Source organism: Dendrobates tinctorius, unplaced genomic scaffold (genome assembly GCF_039654945.1).
Source record: "Dendrobates tinctorius isolate UK_male_01 unplaced genomic scaffold, ASM3965494v1 ptg000063l, whole genome shotgun sequence".
Taxonomy (NCBI): domain Eukaryota; kingdom Metazoa; phylum Chordata; class Amphibia; order Anura; family Dendrobatidae; genus Dendrobates; species Dendrobates tinctorius.
The window spans coordinates 4,936,975-4,957,806 of NW_027361731.1; the positions used below are offsets into that span (position 1 = coordinate 4,936,975).

Below are 20,832 nucleotides of genomic sequence, written 5' to 3' on the forward strand. Positions count from 1 at the left end.
CTGAATGAAGTCTAGGACAATTTGTCTGCACTACTAATTAACAGCTGTTACAATACCAAACTAGGGCAGTCCCTATAGGAGAAAAACACAAGAATTATACTGTATTTTCACATACTGACTATAGTCTGAGGTCTGGGGTCTGCCAATATGTGGCTAGTTTTCTGACTGTTTCGGATAACATGATAAATGATTTTAGTTTTTTTGGTCTAGTCTCGCTTGAATATAGGTCAGTATTAAAGAGTCTCCTGATGAGTCGCCTTTGGTGAGGATGATGAAACCCATACAAATGAGAGGCTTGGAGAGTGAGTGTGTATACGTCACTTCACCCTATATACTGAACTTTGGGGGGACATGTTTTTTCTATTAGTCACCAACTGACTAACCTTCAGGAGGTGAATTATGGGTATAGTTTTACATTTGCTATTAATAAAGTTTAGTTTTATCCTTTTTTCAGCAAACATGAGGAATGACAAGAGGCTACCCATTTAAGAAGATTCAATTTTGGTTAAAACTATTCCAACATTATGAATATAAAAAAGGCTTCTCCCCTATGTGACATCTCTCATGTAATTAACACTTGATGTCCAAGTAAAATATTTCCCACATTAAGAAAATGAAAATGGCTTCTCCTCTGTGTGACTGCTCTGATGGCAAATAAGAAGTGCTTTCTGGTTAAAACATTTCCCACATTCTAAACAGGAAAAAGGCTTCTCCCCTGTGTGAGTTCTTTGGTGTTCATCAAGATTCCCTTTAAAGATAAAACATTTCCCACATTCTGAACAGGAAAAAGGCTTCTCCCCTGAATGAGTTCTCTGGTGCTTACCCAAATCTGATTTCTGGTTAAAGCATTTCCCACATTCTGAACAGGAAAAAGGCTTCTCCCCTGTGTGAGTTCTATGGTGGCTATCAAGACCCATTTTCCTTTGAAAACATTTCCCACACTCTGAACAGGGAAAAGGCTTCTCCCCTGTGTGAGTTCTATGGTGGCTATCAAGACACATTTTCCTGTGAAAACATTTTCCACATTCTGAACAGGGAAAAGGTTTCTCTCCTGTGTGAGTTCTTTGGTGTGTATCAAGATTCCCTTTATGGCTAAAACATTTCCCACATTCTGAACATGAAAAAGGCTTCTCTCCTGTGTGAGTTCTTTGGTGTGTATCAAGATTCCCTTTATGGCTAAAACATTTCCCACATTCTGAACATGAAAAAGGCTTCTGTCCTGTGTGAGTTCTTTGGTGTGTAACAAGATTCCCTTTATGGTTAAAACATTTCCCACATTCTGAACATGAAAAAGGCTTCTCCCCTGTGTGAGATCTTTGGTGTTCATCAAGATACCATTTCTGGTTAAAACATCTCCCACATTCTGAACATGAAAAAGGCTTCTCCCTTGTGTGACTTCTGTGGTGGTTCACAAAATGTGATTTACGTGCAAAACATTTCCCACATTCTGAACAGGAAAAAGGCTTCTCCCCTGTGTGAGTTCTATGGTGAGTAACAAGATGTGATTTCGATGTAAAACATTTCCCACATTCTGAACATGAAAAAGGCTTCTCTCCTGTGTGAGTTCTCTGGTGACTAACAAGATTCCCTTTAAAGATAAAACATTTCCCACATTCTGAACAGGAAAAAAGCTTCTCCCCTGAGTGAGTTCTCTGGTGCTTACCCAAATCTGATTTCTGGTTAAAGCATTTCCCACATTCTGAACAGGAAAAAGGTTTCTCACCTGTGTGAGTTCTCTGGTGCTTACCCAAATCTGATTTCTGGTTAAAGCATTTTCCACATTCTGAACATGAAAAAGGCTTCTCACCTGTGTGAGTTCTCTGGTGTGTAACAAAATGTGATTTCTGGTTAAAACATTTCCCACATTCTGAACATGAATAGGACTTCTTTGCTTTAGGAGCAGTTTGTTTTTTAATGCTTCTTTTATGACTTTGATTTTCCTTAGCAGTTGGTAATGAGTCAGAAGATGGGACCTGTTCCATAGGATCAGATGACAGATCTTTGCTGTGAATGGATGATGGTATATCTGGAGTAACAGCAATCACTTCAGTTGTATCTTGTAGGATCTCAAGATCATCAGATTTAAAAATTGAAGATGTCAGCTGTCCCTCTGATCTCCTGGTACAGTCATCTGCTAAGATAAAAAATTTAAAATACAATTTTAAGCGTGCTCTGAAAGCGCATTTATTCTGACTGGCCTACCATCTCAACACATTAACCTAACTATCCCTGTGTGGCACAGTCAAAAGTTTTACCATACCAGGTTCCCTGCATCATGTTCCCACATGCTTTATGCATCTATTAGCCCTCTGTGTCTGTACTGTTACACACTTAACATTATGGCTGGTCCGAACAATGAAGGCAGCTGTTACCACCCACCTTTCGTGTCTACCTTTTTCCTCATGGATTGTAAGCTTGCGAGCAGGGCCCTCATTCCTCTTGGTATCTGTTATGAGCTATGTGATTATTGTTATGCTGTAATGTCTATCGTCTGTACAAGCCCCTCTGTAATGTAAAGTGCTGCGGAATATGTCGGCACTATAGAAATAAAATTTATTATTATTATTATAACTGTAATTATTTACCAAGACAATGACAGTTCACAGTCTAATAGAAAACCTTATAGGATGAACCAGTAGAGCGTGGTGTTCAACTGTTTGTTCATTCTGCCTCCCAAATATCGAATAAAAAAGAAACCAATCAATGTTATGTAGACGAAAATAATACCAATTCTCATCTCACAAAAAGCAAGTCCCCACTCAGGTCCATCATCTGTCAAAGGAAAAACAGAGATTCCCACACTTTTAGTGGCTGAAAGGCTGTTAAAAAGCAACAGGGTTTCTATAAACCAACCCTGCAAAATCCGCTCTCACTTCTGAGCCTTGCAGTGTGCTCACACAACATTTAGGATCCCTGTATTTAGCAATATTACAGTGAGAAGAATCCACTTAATTTATGGTGTGTGTCTCCTGGAGCACAATCTGGGCACTATGTGTTCGGTAATAAAATGGCAAACATCCACTGCGTGTTAATTTCCGGAAAGGGGCTGTGGAGTCAAAATATTCACTCCTCCTACACACGTGGTTAAAATTGTTGGTACCCCTCATTTAATTATAGAAAAACCCACAATGGTAACAGAAATAACTTGAATCTGACAAAAGTAATGATAAATCAAAAGTCTATGAAAACGAGCAAATTAAAGTCAGACATTGCTTTTCAACCATGCTTCCACAGAATTAAAAAAAAAAAAACTCATGAAATAGGCTTGGACAGAAATTATGGTACCCTTAACTTAACCGCTTCGTGCCTGCGAACGGTAGATAAGTGTCGGTGCTAGCAGGGCTTTGTGCAGTGCCGACGTTTGTCTACGGTCGGCAGTTTTGTGCTTATCGGGACCCCCACATACCTTGTAATGAGGGGATTCTGCCGCACAACGCTTCCTGTGACCCCCAACCTCATAGAGACCTGATTGGTTCAGGTCCTGATGATGTCAGCGTCACACCAGCCAATGAGACAAATCACTAGGAAAGTTTGTTGTAGCAACGAACTTTCCCGGGCAATCTGCCTCATAAAAACACTCTTTCTCCTCAGATCTCCTGTCAGTGAGAGATTAGAGAAGAAACAGTGTTACAAGTGCTGCTGCCAACAGCTGTCAGTCAGTCAGTGATTGTGCAATAAAGTAAAAAAAAAAGATAAGGCAGGTTAGGGTTAGTGCTATAGTTAGGGTTAGTGTTGGGGCTAAAGTTAGGGTTACTGTTAAGCTAAAGTTAGAGTTAGGGTTACTGTTAAGGTTAGTGTTGGGGCTAAAGTTAGGGTTACAGTTAGGGTTACTGTTAGGGTTAGTGTTGGGGCTAAAGTTAGGGTTACTCTTGTGAACACTTGCGACCTGACTTCTGAGTTTGGGCTCCCTCTGGTGGTTGCTGCGGGTAATGGAGCTGGTCGGGTTGACAGAGGTGAATCACCTGAAGAGGATGATTGGAGGTCAGGTGTTACAGACTGGGAAGATTTAAGTGAGCAGCCTTCCATCAGTTCTTGCTGGTGATTGTTTTCCTCCTGTGCATTTTTGGAATCTGCTTGCCTGCTTGGTCCTGCATCGTTTAGATAAGTTATTTGTTTGCTGAAGCTTTTTGCATTTGATTCAGTTTTGACCTTTCTCTGATTTCTGCTTTGCTGGCATGGGTTCAGCATTGCTCCCTGTTGGGATCAGTGCTGGACCCCGCTCCATACGCCACAGCTCAGGTCAGTTTGTTCAGTATTGCTAATCCTCTGTTATGTCAGTGTTCTTTGGTTTTGTTTCTTTACATCATAATTGTGATCTAGTGGGGGAGAGGGCGTGTGGCCTCAGTATTTTTGCATATCAGACGTGTTGGATTTTTCTTAGGGTTTTTTGCGTGATTGTAGACAGTATCTTTCCTGTCCTATCTAAACAGTTTTGGGCCCCATCATTTGCTTACTCTATTTTCTACCTGTGTTTGTGCCTTATCTTGTCTCACCGGCAATATATGTTTGGGGGCAATCTATTCTTTTGGGGTTCTACTCCGGGGCAGTTTAACTTTCCCCTTTCTTGCTTTACACTGTGTTCCAAATTATTATGCAAATTGGATTTAAGTGTCATAAAGATGTAATTTTTTGTTTTTCAAATAAACTAATAGATGGTATTGTGTATCAGGGCTCTTTGGATCACTGAAATCAATCTCAAACGCCTGTGATAATTAGTTTACCAGGTGAGCCTAATTAAAGGAAAACTACTTAAGAATGATGTTCCACATTATTAAGCAGGGCACAGGTTTTAAGGAATGTAGGAAAGAAAAAGGATCTCTGCTGCTGAAAAGCATCAAATAGTGCAATGCCTTGGTCAAGAGATGAAAACATTAGATATTTCCCAAAAATTTAAACGTGATCATCGTACTGTTAAGAGATTGTGGTTGATTCTGAGCACAGACCATGTTTGTGCTGATAAAGGCAGAATGAGGAAGGTTTCTGCCAGGCAAGTTCATCGGATTAAGAGAGCGGCTGCTAAAAAGCCATTACAAACCAGCAAACAGATATTTTGCTGGTGCCTCTAGAGTGCCTCGAACCTCAAGGTGTAGGATCCTTCAAGGCTTGCTGTGGTGCATAAACCTACTATTCAGCCACCCCTAAACAGTGTTCACAAGCAGAAATGGTAGCAGTGGGCCCAGACATACCTGAAGACTAATTTTCATACAGTCTTGTTTACTGACGAGTGTCGAGCAACCCTGGATGGTCCAGAGGGATGGAGTAGTGGATGGTTGGTGGATGGCCACTATGTCCCAACAAGGCTGCGACGTCAGCAAGGAGGTGGAGGAGTCATGTTTTGGGCCGGAATCATGGGGAAACAGCTGGTAGGGCCCATTAAGGTTCCTGAAGGTGTGAAAATGACCTCTGCAAAGTATATCGAGTTTCTGTCTGACAGCTGTCTTCCATGGTAAAAAAAGCAGAAATGTGCCTTCAGGAGCAAAATCATTTTCATGCATGACAATGCACCGTCTCATGTTGCAAGAAGACCTCTGAGTCATTGACTGCTATAGGCATAAAAGGAGATAAACTCATGGTGTGGCCACCATCTTCCCCTGACCTCAACCCTATAGAGAACCTTTGGAGTATCATCAATCAAAAGATCTATGAGGGTGGGAGGCAGTTCACATCAAAACAGCAGCTCTGGGGGCTATTCCGACTTCATGCAAAGAAATACAAGCAGAAACTCTCCAAAAACTCCCAAGTTCAATGGATGCAAGAATTGTGAAGGTGATATCAAAGAAGGGTTCCTATGTTAACATGTAACTTGGCCTGTTAGGATGTTTTGGAGTTAAATAGCTTTTTTGTTCAGTGAATGTGACCTCCTAATGCTGCAAATTCCACAAATGAACATTTTCAGTTCTTTAAAACATATCAAATGTTTAGAAATTCTACTGTGCCTAATAATTTGGAACAGTGCAATTTGAGTTTTTATTCATTTTGGAGATTATACTGTTATCATTGGGAGGTTTCTTCAATAAAATTCGATGTATACTCTAACAGATGATGACTTTTATTAGACTGACTGTCATTTGCACCGACTATTTAGGAAAATCATAGAAAAATATCATTTGCATAATAATTTGGAACACAGTGTAGGCTTAGTTAATTCTGTGGCTGTGCCGAGGCATCTAGGGCATTGTAGGTATGTCCCACGGCTAATTCTAGTTGTGTTGTTAGTTTTAGGAGGCTGCAATCCGCTTAGTTACCAACCTTTCTGGGTATCTGGCTGCCTAGCTTATTCCCCGGCAATCCTCCTCAGTGACCTAATCATAACCGGTTACTGTTAGGCTAAAGTTAGGGTTACTGTTAGGCTAAAGTTAGGGTCATGGTTTCTTCTAAAGTTGGGATTAGGCTAAAGAATTAAGGTTTTCTCAATTGTCCCCCAATAATTTGGTCACGTCATGTCAGTCACGTCAGAGTTTTCTATTTCCAGGAGAAAATAAAGCGAATAAAATGGCCCGTCTGTATTATAGTGCAGAGGAGGCTTATGCACCTTTACGTTCTGACAGCAAAGAAAGTGCACTGTCAGATGGCGATGTGGATTTCGAGGGCTTTAGTAGCAGCGACAGTGATAGCTCAGAAATGAGCAGTGATTCCGGTCCATCCTCACCCACAAGGATCAGTACAAGAAGGGCAAATAGCGCTTCTGGAGAAATGTCTCCAACTCAGGGAACAATGCCCAGTACTAGCGCTGTCCCTAGTGCTCGTGAATTGGAGCACACCAATGTCCAAGGGGCTTTGACTCTTGATGTAGCATTTCAAAGATGGGAGGCTTCGGATTCGGCTACTCCATTCATCCCTAATTTTAATGCCACTCCTGGTGTAAATGTGGATGTGGAAAATTTTTGACCAATTAATTTGTTTCTGATAGATAGCTTGCTAGAGCATATTGTCCTACAAACAAATTTATATGCGTCTCAATTCATCAGGCAGAATCTACGATCCTATTATGCTAGGTCAAATTTATGGACACCAACAAATGTCCTAGAAATGAAAAAATTTTTAGGCCTTACATTCGCTATGGAGCTTGTTATAAAACGAGCATTCGGTCCTATTTGGCCAACCGCCCTGTTCAAGCCACCCCTATGTTTTCTGCCATTCTTCCTAGGACCCGTTATGAAATGCTCATGAGATTTTGGAATTTTAACGACAATAGTCAATGCCTGCCTAGAAATGCCCAAGAACATGACAGACTATTCAAAATCAGAGCCATCATTGAAGACTTGACAGAAAAGTTCTTAAAGCTCTACACATCCCAACAGAAAACAGTTTCATTGATGAGTCCCTTGTAAAATTCAAAGGAAGACTGCACCTCAAGCAATTTATTCCTTCTAAGAGGGCAAGGTTCGGAAGAAAGCTCTATAAAATGTGCGAGAGTTCAACCGGATACACATCAGCTGTTCGCATTTATGAGGGAAAAGACAGCCAACGAAACCCACCAGGATGCCCTACTTATCAGGGGACATCTGGAAAAATCTTTTAGGAGTTGATAACTCCATTTTTACAAAAAGTCTACAATCTGTTGACAACTACTACACCAGCATACCCCTATTTAAATGACTGGTTGAACATAACATAGGGGCTTGTGGGACCACTGGTAAAAGCCATCAGGGGTTTCCACAATCATTGGTCAGCAAAAGTTCCAAAAGGGGCAGTCAGAGGATTTAAGCAATGGAGAGCTGCTTGCCCTTAAGTATAAGGATAAAAAAGATTTTTATCCTGAGATTGATCCACACAGATGCCACAAGGGCCACTGCAGACCAACAGGGATCCACTACTCCAAACCCTGTGTCTGTCATTGACTACAACAAATATATAGGGGGTGTGAACCTTGCAGATCAGGTTCTACAGGCATACCAGGTATCAAGAAAATCATATACCTGGGATAAAAAGTTATTCATTTATATGTTTCAGGTGGCCACATATAATTCTTTTGTGTTATCCCTCCTGAAGTGACCCCATTTTGGAAATGCACCCCTCTGCGAATTGGAAATGACACCCCCCTGCGAAATCATCTATGGGTGTAGTGACCATTTACCTATCTACCTATTTTCCTATGTAACATCTGGGGTTAAAACATTTTAGTGGTAAAAATGTAATTATTTTTTCTTCACTGCCCAATGATATAATTTTCTATGGAACGGCTGTGGTGTCAGTATGCTCACTGCAGCACTAGAAGAATTCATTCAGGGAAGTATTTTGTAAAATGCAGTCACTTTTGGGGGCTTATGCTGTTCTGGCACCTCAGGGGCTCTGACAATGTGACATGTCACCCACAAACAATTCCAGCAAGATCTGCACTCCGATGTGGCGTTCCTTCCCTTCCGAGCTCTGCCATGCGCCCAAACAGTGGTAAACCCCCACATATGGGGTATCGGCGTGATCAGGAGAAATTGCTCAACAAACTGTATGGAGCAATTTCTCCAGTTACCCTTATGAAAATGCAAAATATGGAGCTAAAAGATTTGGAAAAAATGTTCACTAAGGGGTCTACTTTCCAAAATTGGATCACTTATGGTGGTTTCCACTGTTTAGGCACATCAGGGGCTCTCTAAACGCGACATGGCAACCGCTAATTATTCTAGTATATTTTACATTCAAAAAGTCAAATGGCGCGCCGTCAATCCCGAGCCATGCCATGCACCCAAACAGTAAATTTCCCCCACATATGGGGTATCGGCATGCTCAGGAGAAATTGCTAAGGACTTCACAATTGCGCCTGAAAGAGCACTTCTTTCATTAGACATGGAACAGTTTGATGATTCGGTAAGATACATTATCATACACATCCTCTTAGTGACTAAGACCATGTTAGCACAATGGTGGAAGAAAGTCGAGGTTCCTAAGTTTTCGGACATACTTGATAAGATAGGCCAACATAGTGATTTAGAACTCAGATTTGCGATTAACAACAATCACATCCACAAATATACAAAAAAATGGAAGACTTGGAACAACAAATTCCATATCAAATAGACCTATTAAGAGGTATTATATTTTGAGGCCTAAACATGGCCGTTGTAGTACCGGTATGCTGTATCTCAAGAATGTTACCCCATAATAAGGATAGGCGATTTTCTTTTCCTTTTATGTTGTTATTTGCTATATGATATGTAATGCCTATTTGTGGGTTCTCTAGTTTTACATTTTTTCCGTACCTGTACAAGGTTCTTTCAAAATTATTTGAAAAGAAGTTTTTCTCGGCTCTTTTGTAACCACTCGTATTATTCGTCTCTTTGATTTGTCATCAATTTTCCTCCTGTGGCCACGTCCAGGGAGGTTGGCTACAGTCTCATGGAGCTTAAATTTCTGAATAATATGTGCAACTGTAGTCACAGGAACATCCAGGTGCTTGGAGATGGTCTTATAGCTTTTACCTTTAACATGTTTGTCTATAATTTTGGTTCTAATCTCCTGAGACAACTCTTTCCTTCGCTTTCTCTGGTCCATGTTGAGTCTGATACACACCGTGTCACCAAACAGCACAGTGAGTATCTGTAGCTCTCTATACAGGCCACTCACTGATTCCAAGATTGTAGACACCTGTGATGCTAATTAGTAGACACACTGTGATTTAACATGTCCCTTTTGTCACATTATTTTCAGGGGAACCATCATTTCTGTCCAGGCCTATTTCAAGAGTTTAATTTTTTTTTTAATTCTGTGGAAGCATGGCTGAAAAGCAATGTCTGACTTTCATTTGTTCATTTTCATAGATTTTTTTTTATCTATTATTACTTTTATCAGATTCAAGTTATTTCTGTGACTATTGTGAGTTTTCTGTCATTAATTGAGGGGTACCAACAATTTTGACCACGTTTGTACAGATTGTAACCCTCAGTGAATTAAATGGAATCACTGAGGATTTAGACTATTCTTGTTTTCTGTCATTTAGTTATTTTAGGGCTTCTGCATATGGTGTTTCCAATCTCACCTGGGATCTCTTCCTGCTGTCCAGCTGGAGTAATCTGCTGTGAGCGGGGCTGTGGGCGGGGCTTTATATGGTGCTCTGATTACATATTCATCTGTATTGGCTTATGACAGGTCACTGATCCCTCACTGACCTGCCCCCCATTTTTACATAATGCATATAATAGCATTGATATTATTGTTGATAATGCCTATAATATTGTGGCTATTGTGAGGCTTAGAAAAAAAATTACATCCAGCAAAATGTCACCGGGGATAGCGGCACCTGAACCGCACAAACCAGAGCCCGCGCTCCGGCGCATGCGCGGTCAGCAGGACAGCGCTCGTGGTTTGTGTCATTGTGTCCATGGCAACCATGCTAATAGTCACTGTGCCCTTCCGTCAGAGCCCTGTCCTGCCAACCGCGCATGCACCGCCAATGCCTACAACCATCTCGCATCGGTAATCCCTGTGGCGTCTATCTGTCCGGACTGTGGTTGTGCGCGTGCACGGCTTGTGGGTCGGCCTCTCTGTGCCCGCATCCATTTCCTAGGCAATGTCTTTGTTTCCAGGGTGCGGGCTCTGGTTTGTGTCCGGGTCCCTCCAGCGGCGCATGCGCCGCATTCACCTCGGTCCCGCCTCATAGACGGCCACTTTGTGTATAAAAGGCGTCCGGTTCAGGTCGTACACCACCCCCTGATGAAGGATCTTTTGCATCCGAAATGTGCGTTGGGGCTGTGCTGTCCTTGGACCGGCAGACCTTAAAAGTATATACTCCCATATATGCTTCTTTCCTTATTTTTTTTCACTTTCTTATATGCAGTTCATTGCACTACTTCACTTTTTGCACATTGCATACTTACTATAATCCTTGGTCACATATTATGTTGGCTTATTGCCTCATATTTACTTTGTGTTCTATTTTTTTTTTTTTTACACAAATTTTTCCACTTTTTACTATTGAATTGTTGAAGCTTTTTATGGGTTTTATACAAATATTTGCCAGGTATTACATACACATAGAAACAGGTCTTTATTTTGTCCAATAATAATTTTTTATCTTTATGCGCATGTATTTATATATTTTACCATTTTTTGGTCCGCTGTGTGATGATTTTTTCCTTTTGATATTTATCATGTAATATATATATATATATATATATATATATATATATATATATAATTGAATGTGTGTGCATCCCCAACCAATCACAAAGCATCTTTCATTTCACCAGAGCTGTTTAAAAGAAGCTGAGCTGTGATTAGTTGCTATGAGCAACAGTTTTCCCACTCGACAACACCTCAGCAGACACTGACATGGTGGGAGAAATCTACCATCCCCGGGAACATAAGCTCCCAGCCATTGTCTGCCCCCCTGAAAGAAGCAAAAGGCACAACAGAAATGAATCACCCCCGCCCTGCCTATATACCCATCACACATCCTCCATCCCATAGGCAAAGCTTCCCTCTTAAAGGGGTATCCGGTATGGAAGTTAGGGCAAATCCCTGAGTGCTCTTATTCTAACCCCAGGCTTCTATTTAAAGGGATCATTGGTATGGAAGTTAGGGCAAATCCCTCAGCGCTCTGGTTCTGATGCCAATCCTCTCTTAAAGGGATCCCTGGTATGGAAGTTAGGGCAATTCCACTAAGTGCTGTGGTTCTGACCCCAGGCCTCTCTTAAAGGGATCCCCGGTATGGAAGTGAGGGTAAATCCACTCAGTGCTCTGGTTCGGACGCCAGGCCTCTATTAAAGGGATCCCTGGTATGGAAGTTAGGGCAATTCCACTCAGCGCTTTGGTACTGACCCCAGGCCTCTCTTAATGGGATCTCCGGTATGGAAGTTAGGGCAAATCCCTCTGCGCTCTGATTCTGACCCGAGGCCTCTCTTAAAGGGATCATTGGTATGGAAGTCAGGGCAAATCCATCCAGAACTTTGGTTCTGAACCCAGGCCTCTCTTAAAGGGATCCCCGGTATGGAAGTGAGGGCAAATCCACTCAGCGCTCTGGTTCTGACCCCAGGCCCCTCTTAAAGGGAACCCCGTTATTGAAGTGAGGGCAAATCCACTCTGCGCTCTTATTCTGACACAGGCCCCTCTTAAAGGGATCCACGGTATGGAAGTGAGGGAAAATCCACTCTGTGCTTGGCTACTGACCCCAGGCCTCTCTTAAAGGGATCTCCGGTATGGAAGTGAGGGCAAATCCACTTCGCTTTCTGTTCTGACCCCAGGCTGACGGGATGATGTGGGACATTAGGGGAAGTAGAATGGTGGCTCTGGCTCACGGGATGATGTGGGATATTAGGGGTAGTAGTCCAGCGGCTGTGACGGGATGATGTGGGATATTAGTGGTAGTTGTCCGGTGGCTATGGCTGATGGGATGATGTGGGATATTAGGTGTAGCAGTCCGGCGGCTGTGACGGGATGGTGTGGGACATTAGTGGTAGTTGTCCGGTGGCTATGGCTGATGGGATGATGTGGCATATTAGGGGTAGTAGTCCGGTGACTATGGCTGACGGGATGATGTGGGATATTAGGGGTAGTAGTCCAGTGCTTTTGAATGGATGATGTGGGATATTAGTAGTCCGGTAGCTCTGGCTGACTTGATGATGTGGGATATTAGGGTTACTAGTCCGGTAGCTCTGGCTGATGGAACGATGTGAGATATTAGGGGTAGTAGTCCGGTAGCTCTGGTTGACGGGATGATGTGGGATATTATAGTGAATGTGGCTATGCGGAGTGGCGGGACTATACACTCAGCTTTATATATAGATATAATCATTATAATTTGTTATAACTAATCGTAGTTAGTTACTATGCCCGGGCAGCGCCGGGCTCTTCAGCTAGTATTTACATAATTCCAAGTACGGGCACGCTCTGCTTTTAGTGTTACCGTGTACCATTAATATCTAACTAAAGGTCATTTTATCTATATATTTATTTCATTTGTATTATTTTTACCTATATATCCATTTTTTGGACCTAAGTTCGAGTTGTCCTCTTTTCATGTGTGGAGGAAGACCGATCTTTAGGCGCACGGCAGTGCTCAGAAGGGAAAGCGCATCATTTGAGGTTTTGAATGTCAAATTGGCTGGAATCGAGAGCGGATACCATGTCGCGTTTGGAGAGCCCCTGATGTACCTAAACAGTGGAAACCCCCCAAAAGTAACCCCATTTTGGAAACTAGACCCCCCAAGGAACTTATCGAGATGTGTGGTGAGCACTTTGAAACCCCAAGTGCTTAACAGAAGTTTATAACGTAAAGCCGTGAAAATAAAAAAATCTTTTTTTTCCACAAAAATGATCTTTTTGCCCCTAAATTTTTATTTTCACAAGGGTAAAGGAGAAATAGGACCCCAAAAGTTATTGTGCAATTTGTGCTGAGTATGCCGATAACCTGATATGCTGTGGGGTGGAACCACTGATCGCCTTACTGCGATCTTTGGGAGGCAGAATGAACAAATCCACAAAAGGTGAAGAATTGGTTTGATTTTTTACGCCGTTCCTCGCGCGGTATAAGTGATTAGGTGACTTTATTCCTCGGGTCGGTGCGATTACAGCGATACCAGATTTATATCCTTTTTTCATGTTTAGCTTCTGTCACACACTAAAAGACGCTTTTTTTGAAAGAATTTTGTGTAAGAAGTTTTTGCATCACCATATTTTGAGCGCTATCATTTTCCCATATTTCGGCGGACAGAGTCATGTGCGGGCTTGTTTTTTGCGGGACGAGCTGACGTTTTTATTGAAACCATTTTAGGGCACATGTCGTTTTTTGATCGCTTTCTATTCCGGTTTTTGTGGAGGCACAATCTACAAAAACCAGCAATCCAGGAATTGTTTTTTCTCTCCGTTCCACGTGCGGTAAAATTGGTAAGGTAGTGTTATTCTTCGGGTCACTACGATTACAGAGATACCTCATTTATATCTTGATTTATATTTTGGCTTTTTTTACACAATAAAAACTTTTATAGAAAAAAATAATTATTTTTGCATCACTTTATTCTGAGAGGTATAACTTTTTTATTTTTCCGCTGATGGAGCTGTATGGTGGCTTGTTTTTTGCGAGACAAGATGGCGCATTCAGTGATACTATTTTTATTACTATTCTTTTTTTATCGCGTTTTATTCCACTTTTTCCAAGCGGTATGGGAAGAGGTGCAGGGAACCATGCCGTCAGTCCCCGCACCCAGAACGCTGTGATTGGTCACTCAGTCTGACTGACCGATCACAGCATGATGGGAGCAGAAGTTGCTGAAATTTCAACATCTACCGCCCGGTCAGTGCAGGTAGATGTTGGAAATATTGCTCCCCATTTCAGGAGAGATTGTGCAGTAATCTGAATTTCTTAGGATCAAAAACAATATAATTTATGACATGGAGTGAATCCATGAATCCAGGGCTGGAGCCATGCCAACACATCTCCTGCAGGAGTGAATAAATGTATATTACAGCCATCAGCCACACACCACTTAGAGCTATATCATGGCACAGGTGGAATGTGTTTTCCTGTAGATTATCACAATCCTCCTTGAAGTTAGTTGGTTTTAAAAGAAATTGGAAAGTCAGGATAAAGGGAAACTCTGTTGTTAATGTACAGAAATTCACACTTGGCCTCACTGCACTTTTAATTTTGTGGATCATAAAAGCAAAATTTGGCCAGAAAGACTGGACCTGGTCTTGTAGGAACCATATGAGCACATTCAGCAGCACAGAAGGAAGAGAAGGTAGATTCATCCAATAAGATATCAGGATTCTAGGAAGCCAACAGCATCATTACCCTCCGCTTTCTCTTACAGACCCATCATAATACTTTTCTTCAAGTGATTTTCTAACTTATCAGCACATTCTACGTATGCTGTCTTTTGCCTCCATTTGCACCCTTGACCAAGTAGCTCCCCTCACCCTCAGAACCTCCAAACACAGAGTAAAAGAGACCTGGCTCACATCGCAAACTCAACTTCTCCAGCGATGCTCCAGGAGTGCTGAACGCCTATGGAGAAAAACCCGCACACCAGAAAACTTCATCCACTTCAAATTTATGTTAAGAACCTATAACGCTGCCCTTCACCTTGCCAAACAGACCTACTTCACCACCCTGATCTCCTCACTAGCCAACAACCCCAAGAAACTTTTTGACACTTTTCACTCCCTCCTCAGGCCAAAAGCACAAGCCCCTATCACAGACATTTGTGCTGATGACCTGGCCTCCCACTTTACAGAAAAAATAGATAATATCCGTCAAGAAATCTGCTCCCAACCACCAAGTGCTGTGACTCCCATCCCTTCCTACATCTCCCCTGGCTCACTCTCCACATTTGATCCCATAACAGAAGAAGAAGTCTCCAGACTCCTCTCTTCTTCTCGTCCGACTACATGCACTACCGACCCCATTCCCTCACATCTCCTCCAGTCTCTCTCTCCAGTCGTCACAACCCACCTAACTACAATCTTTAATCTCTCCCTCTCCTCGGGCATTTTCCCATCCTCCTTCAAACACGCCATCGTTACTCCACTACTAAAGAAACCTGCTCTCGACTCATCCAGCACAAACAACTACAGACCAGTCTCCAATCTCCCCTTCATCTCTAAACTTTTGGAACGCCTAGTTTACTCCCGCCTTACCCGTTACCTCTCCATTCACTCCCTTCTAGACCCTTCACAGTCCGGCTTCCGCCCCCTACATTCGACTGAAACTGCACTCATCAAAGTGACCAATGACCTTCTGACAGCAAAACGTAACGGTGACCACTCTCTGCTCATTCTTCTTGACCTATCTGCAGCTTTCGATACTGTTGACCACCATCTCCTACTCTCTAGGCTCCAGTCACTAGGCATTAAGGACACTGCACTCTCCTGGTTCTCTTCCTATCTCTCTGACCACTCCTTCAGTGTTTTGTTCTCTGGCTCCACGTCATCTCCTCTTCCTCTTGCTGTCGGGGTACCTCAGGGCTCAGTCCTTGGCCCCCTTCTTTTCTCTCTCTACACGACCCCAATTGGACAGACCATCAGCAGATTTGGCTTTCAGTACCATCTTTATGCTGATGACACACAACTATACACGTCTTCCCCCGACCTTACCCCCGCTGTACTACAGAACGCCAGTGACTGTCTGTCCGCAGTCTCCAATATCATGTCCGCTCTCTATCTGAAACTCAACCTCTCCAAAACTGAACTTCTTCTGCTCCCGCCATCTACTAACCTCCCTAAATCTGACATTTCCTTCTCCGTGGGTGGTACCACAATAACACCCCGGCAGCAGGTGCGCTGTCTGGGTGTTATGTTTGACACCAATCTCTCCTTTACATCCCATATACAATCCCTTGCCCGCTCTTGCCGCTTACACCTAAAGAACATCTCTAGAATCCGCCCTTTTCTCACTATGGAAACAACAAAAACCCTCACTGTAGCATTGATCCACTCCCGGCTGGATTACTGCAACGCTCTATTAATTGGCCTCCCCGTCACTCGACTATCCCCTCTCCAGTCCATACTCAATGCAGCAGCCAGGATCGTCCATCTGGGTAATCGGTACTCGGACGCGTCCGCTCTTCGCCAGTCCTTACATTGGCTGCCCATTCATTATAGGATCCAATTCAAAGTACTTGTTCTCACCCACAAAGCTCTCCACAGTGCGGCACCCCCTTACATCTCTTCTCTCATTTCTGTCTATCGGCCTAGCCGATCGCTGCGCTCTGCAAACGACTTTCGACTAACCTCTGCACTAATCCGTACCTCCCACTCCCGACTCCAAGACTTCTCCCGTGCTGCTCCTATCCTCTGGAATGCTCTACCCCAAGAAATCAGGACTATCCACAATTTGCATAGTTTTAGGCGCTCCCTCAAAACACACCTGTTCAGAGCGGCCTATCACATTCACTAATCAAAGTCATTCTCTGTGTAAGTGTGCGTGTGTAGCCCATTCACTATCTCCATCCATCCTTCACTCCTGCAAGATGGCTGGACCTTCATTGTAAATACACCATTGTAAATACACACCTGTACTCTGTATCTCCCTCACCTCATTGTAGATTGTACGCTCTCACGAGCAGGGTCGTCTTATTTCGTCTTATTTTGCTTTAATTATTGTATTGTTAGCGTTGTTACTTATGACTTGTGTTTTGAAACTGTTAAACTGTAAAGCGCTGCGGAATATGTTGGCGCTATATAAATAAAGATTATTATTATTATTATATTTGCCTTTGTAGTTTACAGATCTGGGCACGTAACAGTCAGAGTCTCCTAATGTGAAGGAGAGAATGGCTAATGAAATCAATTATTAAACCTTATATAAGTCACTTCAGATATGGTGTACCAAGATGGCGTCTGTGTCTTCAGACAACACCCTGGAAGGAATCCTTGGAATGCAGAAGCTGAGATACTGGATACCATATATGGAAGTGAAGTTGAAATGGACCTATCATAGACTGACACTGGCTACTCAGAAGATTGTGTGACATGCATTTCCTGTCTCTTTGTCTTCAGAATAAACTTCAGTAGTGTGCAAGCTTTTGCTGAGAAAGGAGTAGACATCTAACTCTGTGTTCAGTGTGACTAAGTGCGCACTCGGCCTATATTGGGTCAGGTACAAGCAATCATATAGATCTCACTTTAAGGGATCACCCTCACACTAATACCAGGGGGTAGGTGGATCCTCCAGGTTGTAAGTTCTATGGAAAAGGGCTTTCAATGCCAAAAGTCATTTGAACAGTTTGGGGTGAGGACAATGTTGTGGTCTAGAGGCCAAATGGTGATCATGGTAATACGGCTGGACTACACCACCAATAAAGCAGCCACAGCCGGTGACTGAGAAGAATCTGTGACTTCTCTGCATTCAGTGGTTACTACTCACCTGGGTAGTCATATGGTGGGAATCTCCTCTTTACACCACTCATCATCTCTCACATATATGTCTGTAGTATTAATATGGGTCAGATCTTCACCCTGAAACAAATATTGTAAGAGTCACAGACAGATGGAGGAGACGCATCTATGATCAGCTCTAATCCTGCCATCTCCACTGTTCTCATTACTCAAGTATAAAACATATAATACTGGTGGATAAAACAAGACTGAGCACAAGATCTTCACAGCCGTCTACACATCATAGGGGAGATCTCATCACACCTTCTCTCCATCTACCTGAAGATTCTGAGGAACATTAGGATCTTCTTGTTTACAGTCTTGTGGAAGAAGAGGATGGGGACATCTCTCTGGTGTTGTCATCTTACTGGATAGATCTGGAGGAAACACATACAGGGTCTGAATTCATTCTTTACATACAGATAATTATATGCCGTGTTTATTTAGTCCAGTCTATTACCTGGTGATGTGAGGGGCTGGGGAACCTCCATTATGACGTTCTTGTACAGATCTTTGTGTCCTTCTAAATACTCCCACTTCTCCATGGAGAAATAGACAGCGACATCCTGACACCTTATAGGAACCTGACACATACAATGATACTGTCATCCCCTGATCCCTTCATAGTGTTACTGTATAACGTCCCAGGATTCCCAGCCGTGTCACCTCTCCAGTCAGCAGCTCAATCATCTTGTAGGTGAGTTCTAGGATCTTCTGGTCATTGATGTCCTCATGGATCAGGGGGTGAGGTGGAGGCCCTGTGATTGGGCTCTGGGGTCTTCCCCATCCCTCAGACACTGGGTCCTGACAGTGATCACTAGAGGTCTTCTTCACTACTGTGTAATCCTGGTTATGGAGAGACACATTAATAAATCTCACTACAGACATCTCCAGAGTCCTCACCTCTCCAGTTCTGTCCATCTGTTATTCCCATAGATAAGAATGATGTAATGTGACGACATCAGAATCTCTCACCTCTCCAGTAAGCTGTAAGAGGATCTCTAGGGTGAGGTGTAATATCCTCTCCGCCATCTTGTCTCTGTCCATATCCATCTTTGATGGGTAAATCAGGAAAATTCTCTTATGTAGAAGATCTTCACTGAGAGGATCCGATATTGTAGAGACCTGAATGAGAAGAAGATGAGCCGATGTAACATCATAAAAATCCTGTGTAATACAATTACTGGAGATAATAAGGGAAACATAAGAGGAAATTATTTTACAGTATTTAGTTTCTTCTTTACATCTACTAATAAAACCTATATATTTAGGCCACAGACAACAAGCAGTTTCTTCCTCGGAGTCGGCAGCTGAATACGTTCCTCATAGACTCATCTTCCATAACGCTAATTCTCGTCTCATTAACGACACTGGAATCGGCACTAGCAATACTGCAGGAGATATTCATTACATGTGACAGGAGAAATAACTACTTCATGATGAGGACGACATCTTCATCTTCTACTACGGCTCTAGAAACATATTTGGACAGAGTCCGTCACTGACTCCATCCCCACCGGCCGTCTATATGAAGGTTTCCCGTCTTCCCCGGACTGTAATCTTCTATCACGTTAGATCTCAGGTCTGAGTCACACACAGAAGTTTGAGGCTTTTAGAAAAGATTTTTAGTTTCCACAATCAACGTGGAGAGAAATGATCTGATCCCAAAGTCTCCATGTACAGCGATTTATGGGGTTTATTTCAGGCCTTAGGCTTTCCTATATTACAAGAAAAACTCCAGGAAAAAAAAAACAGATATTAAAATGTTTCTAAAGAAAATTGGCTCCAACAATTCTTGTAAAAAGAAAAAAAGGATGGAAAAGCAGAAGACACATTTTATAATTTTTAACATGTTAAACATTTATTAAAAATAAATAAATCTTTTTGTGCACCAGAACATCGATGTACACCGAAGGGGCGGCACAGATGAGGCTTCAAAAAAAAACCCTGAAAAGCAAACATGACATCTCAGAAGGTGGGACAGAGTTCCCCCGAATGCCCCTCGCCTCCAAGTACTCGATAGTATGGGGGCGACCTAGTTACTACGATACTTACATGCCTAATAATGGTGTCTGGACCTGCAATGTATGAAGATCTATTAGGCCGGGGCCAGAGGCAGCGTCCAATAAGTTACATTTCATCACCCCCATACACATTAGACTAAAGTTACATGAAATCACTGATTTCGGGGGGTTGGGGCGACTGTATAATGTATTTAGGGGCCTCCCGACAGATGATGTCAGGGCAGAGAAGGATCTGGCATCCTGAATTTCAGAGGATAGTCCGTTTGTTCTTCCTGTAGATAATCCTCCGCTAGAGGAGTCTGGAGGCGACTCTCATACAGACCACAGGAAAGCTGGAATATTTGTGTGTATGGGGGAGTCGGGAGAGATAGCCTTCTGCCAAATGATCGTTCAGACAACACTAATCTCATGTGTATGGGGCCGTTAGTATTACACTGACAGGCAGTGATAGTACACGGCACTACAGTAGTACAGTGCATCACCGGACCCATCAGAGGCTTGTATGTTGTATGATCGCACTGATCAGAGGGGTTTAAAAAATGGTTTAAAGTGGAAAAAAAAAAAATCACAGTTTCAGCAACAAGAAATATCCATCACTATAGGGAAAACAGGGTCACTGCACAATGTGAGTTACGTCATGTCCATAACTACTTTACTATACTCCATTATCCTATACACAGTGGAGTAGATACTGTAGAAATCACAGGTCCGACAGCAACAGCTGGAATTGGGCCCTCCAACGTAAAGGAAAAACACTATCTATATATAAACCTGAGTGTGTGTATGTATGTACTGTATGTATGTGTATCAAGCCACGCCCACTCCACATAGCAACCAATCACTAAGCATCATTCATTTCACCAGAGCTCCCAGCCATTGTCTGGCACCCAGAAAGGAGCAAAGAGCACATGACAGAAATGAATCACCCCCTCCTCTATTACTGCCGCGCTCTATTTTTACCAGCGTAGAAAATCGCATCATCAGCGGCCGCACACAGAGC

The 20,832-nt window shown here is 42.7% G+C and overlaps 1 protein-coding gene across 2 annotated transcripts; it reads right to left on the reverse strand.

Annotated features, from left to right (window-relative positions):
* Nucleotides 1-480: 480 nt before the first annotated feature.
* LOC141093980 (uncharacterized) lies at nucleotides 481-18,182 on the reverse strand. 2 transcript variants are annotated; one of them, XM_073579653.1, is made up of 3 exons: nucleotides 18,088-18,182; nucleotides 17,798-17,889; nucleotides 481-2,131 (listed from the first exon to the last, which is right to left on the reverse strand). In XM_073579653.1, exons 2-3 carry the CDS (start codon nucleotides 17,841-17,843, stop codon nucleotides 606-608), a joined length of 1,572 nt encoding a protein of 523 aa, XP_073435754.1. In that variant the 5' UTR covers nucleotides 17,844-17,889; nucleotides 18,088-18,182; the 3' UTR covers nucleotides 481-605. The 2 variants fall into 2 exon arrangements, with proteins under 2 accessions (XP_073435754.1, XP_073435753.1); XM_073579652.1 differs by having other exon boundaries at nucleotides 481-2,134.
* Between the last annotated feature and the right edge of the window lie 2,650 nt (nucleotides 18,183-20,832).

Bases quoted from the DNA above. Each gene is read 5' to 3' on its own strand.
- LOC141093980 (XM_073579652.1), bottom strand. From the start codon at position 17,843: ATGATGAGTGGTGTAAAGAGGAGATTCCCACCATATGACTACCCAG. The intron at 2,135-17,797 runs GTGAGTAGTAAC...TTTTTATCTTAG, and splicing joins CCCACCATATGACTACCCAG to CAGATGACTGTACCAGGAGA.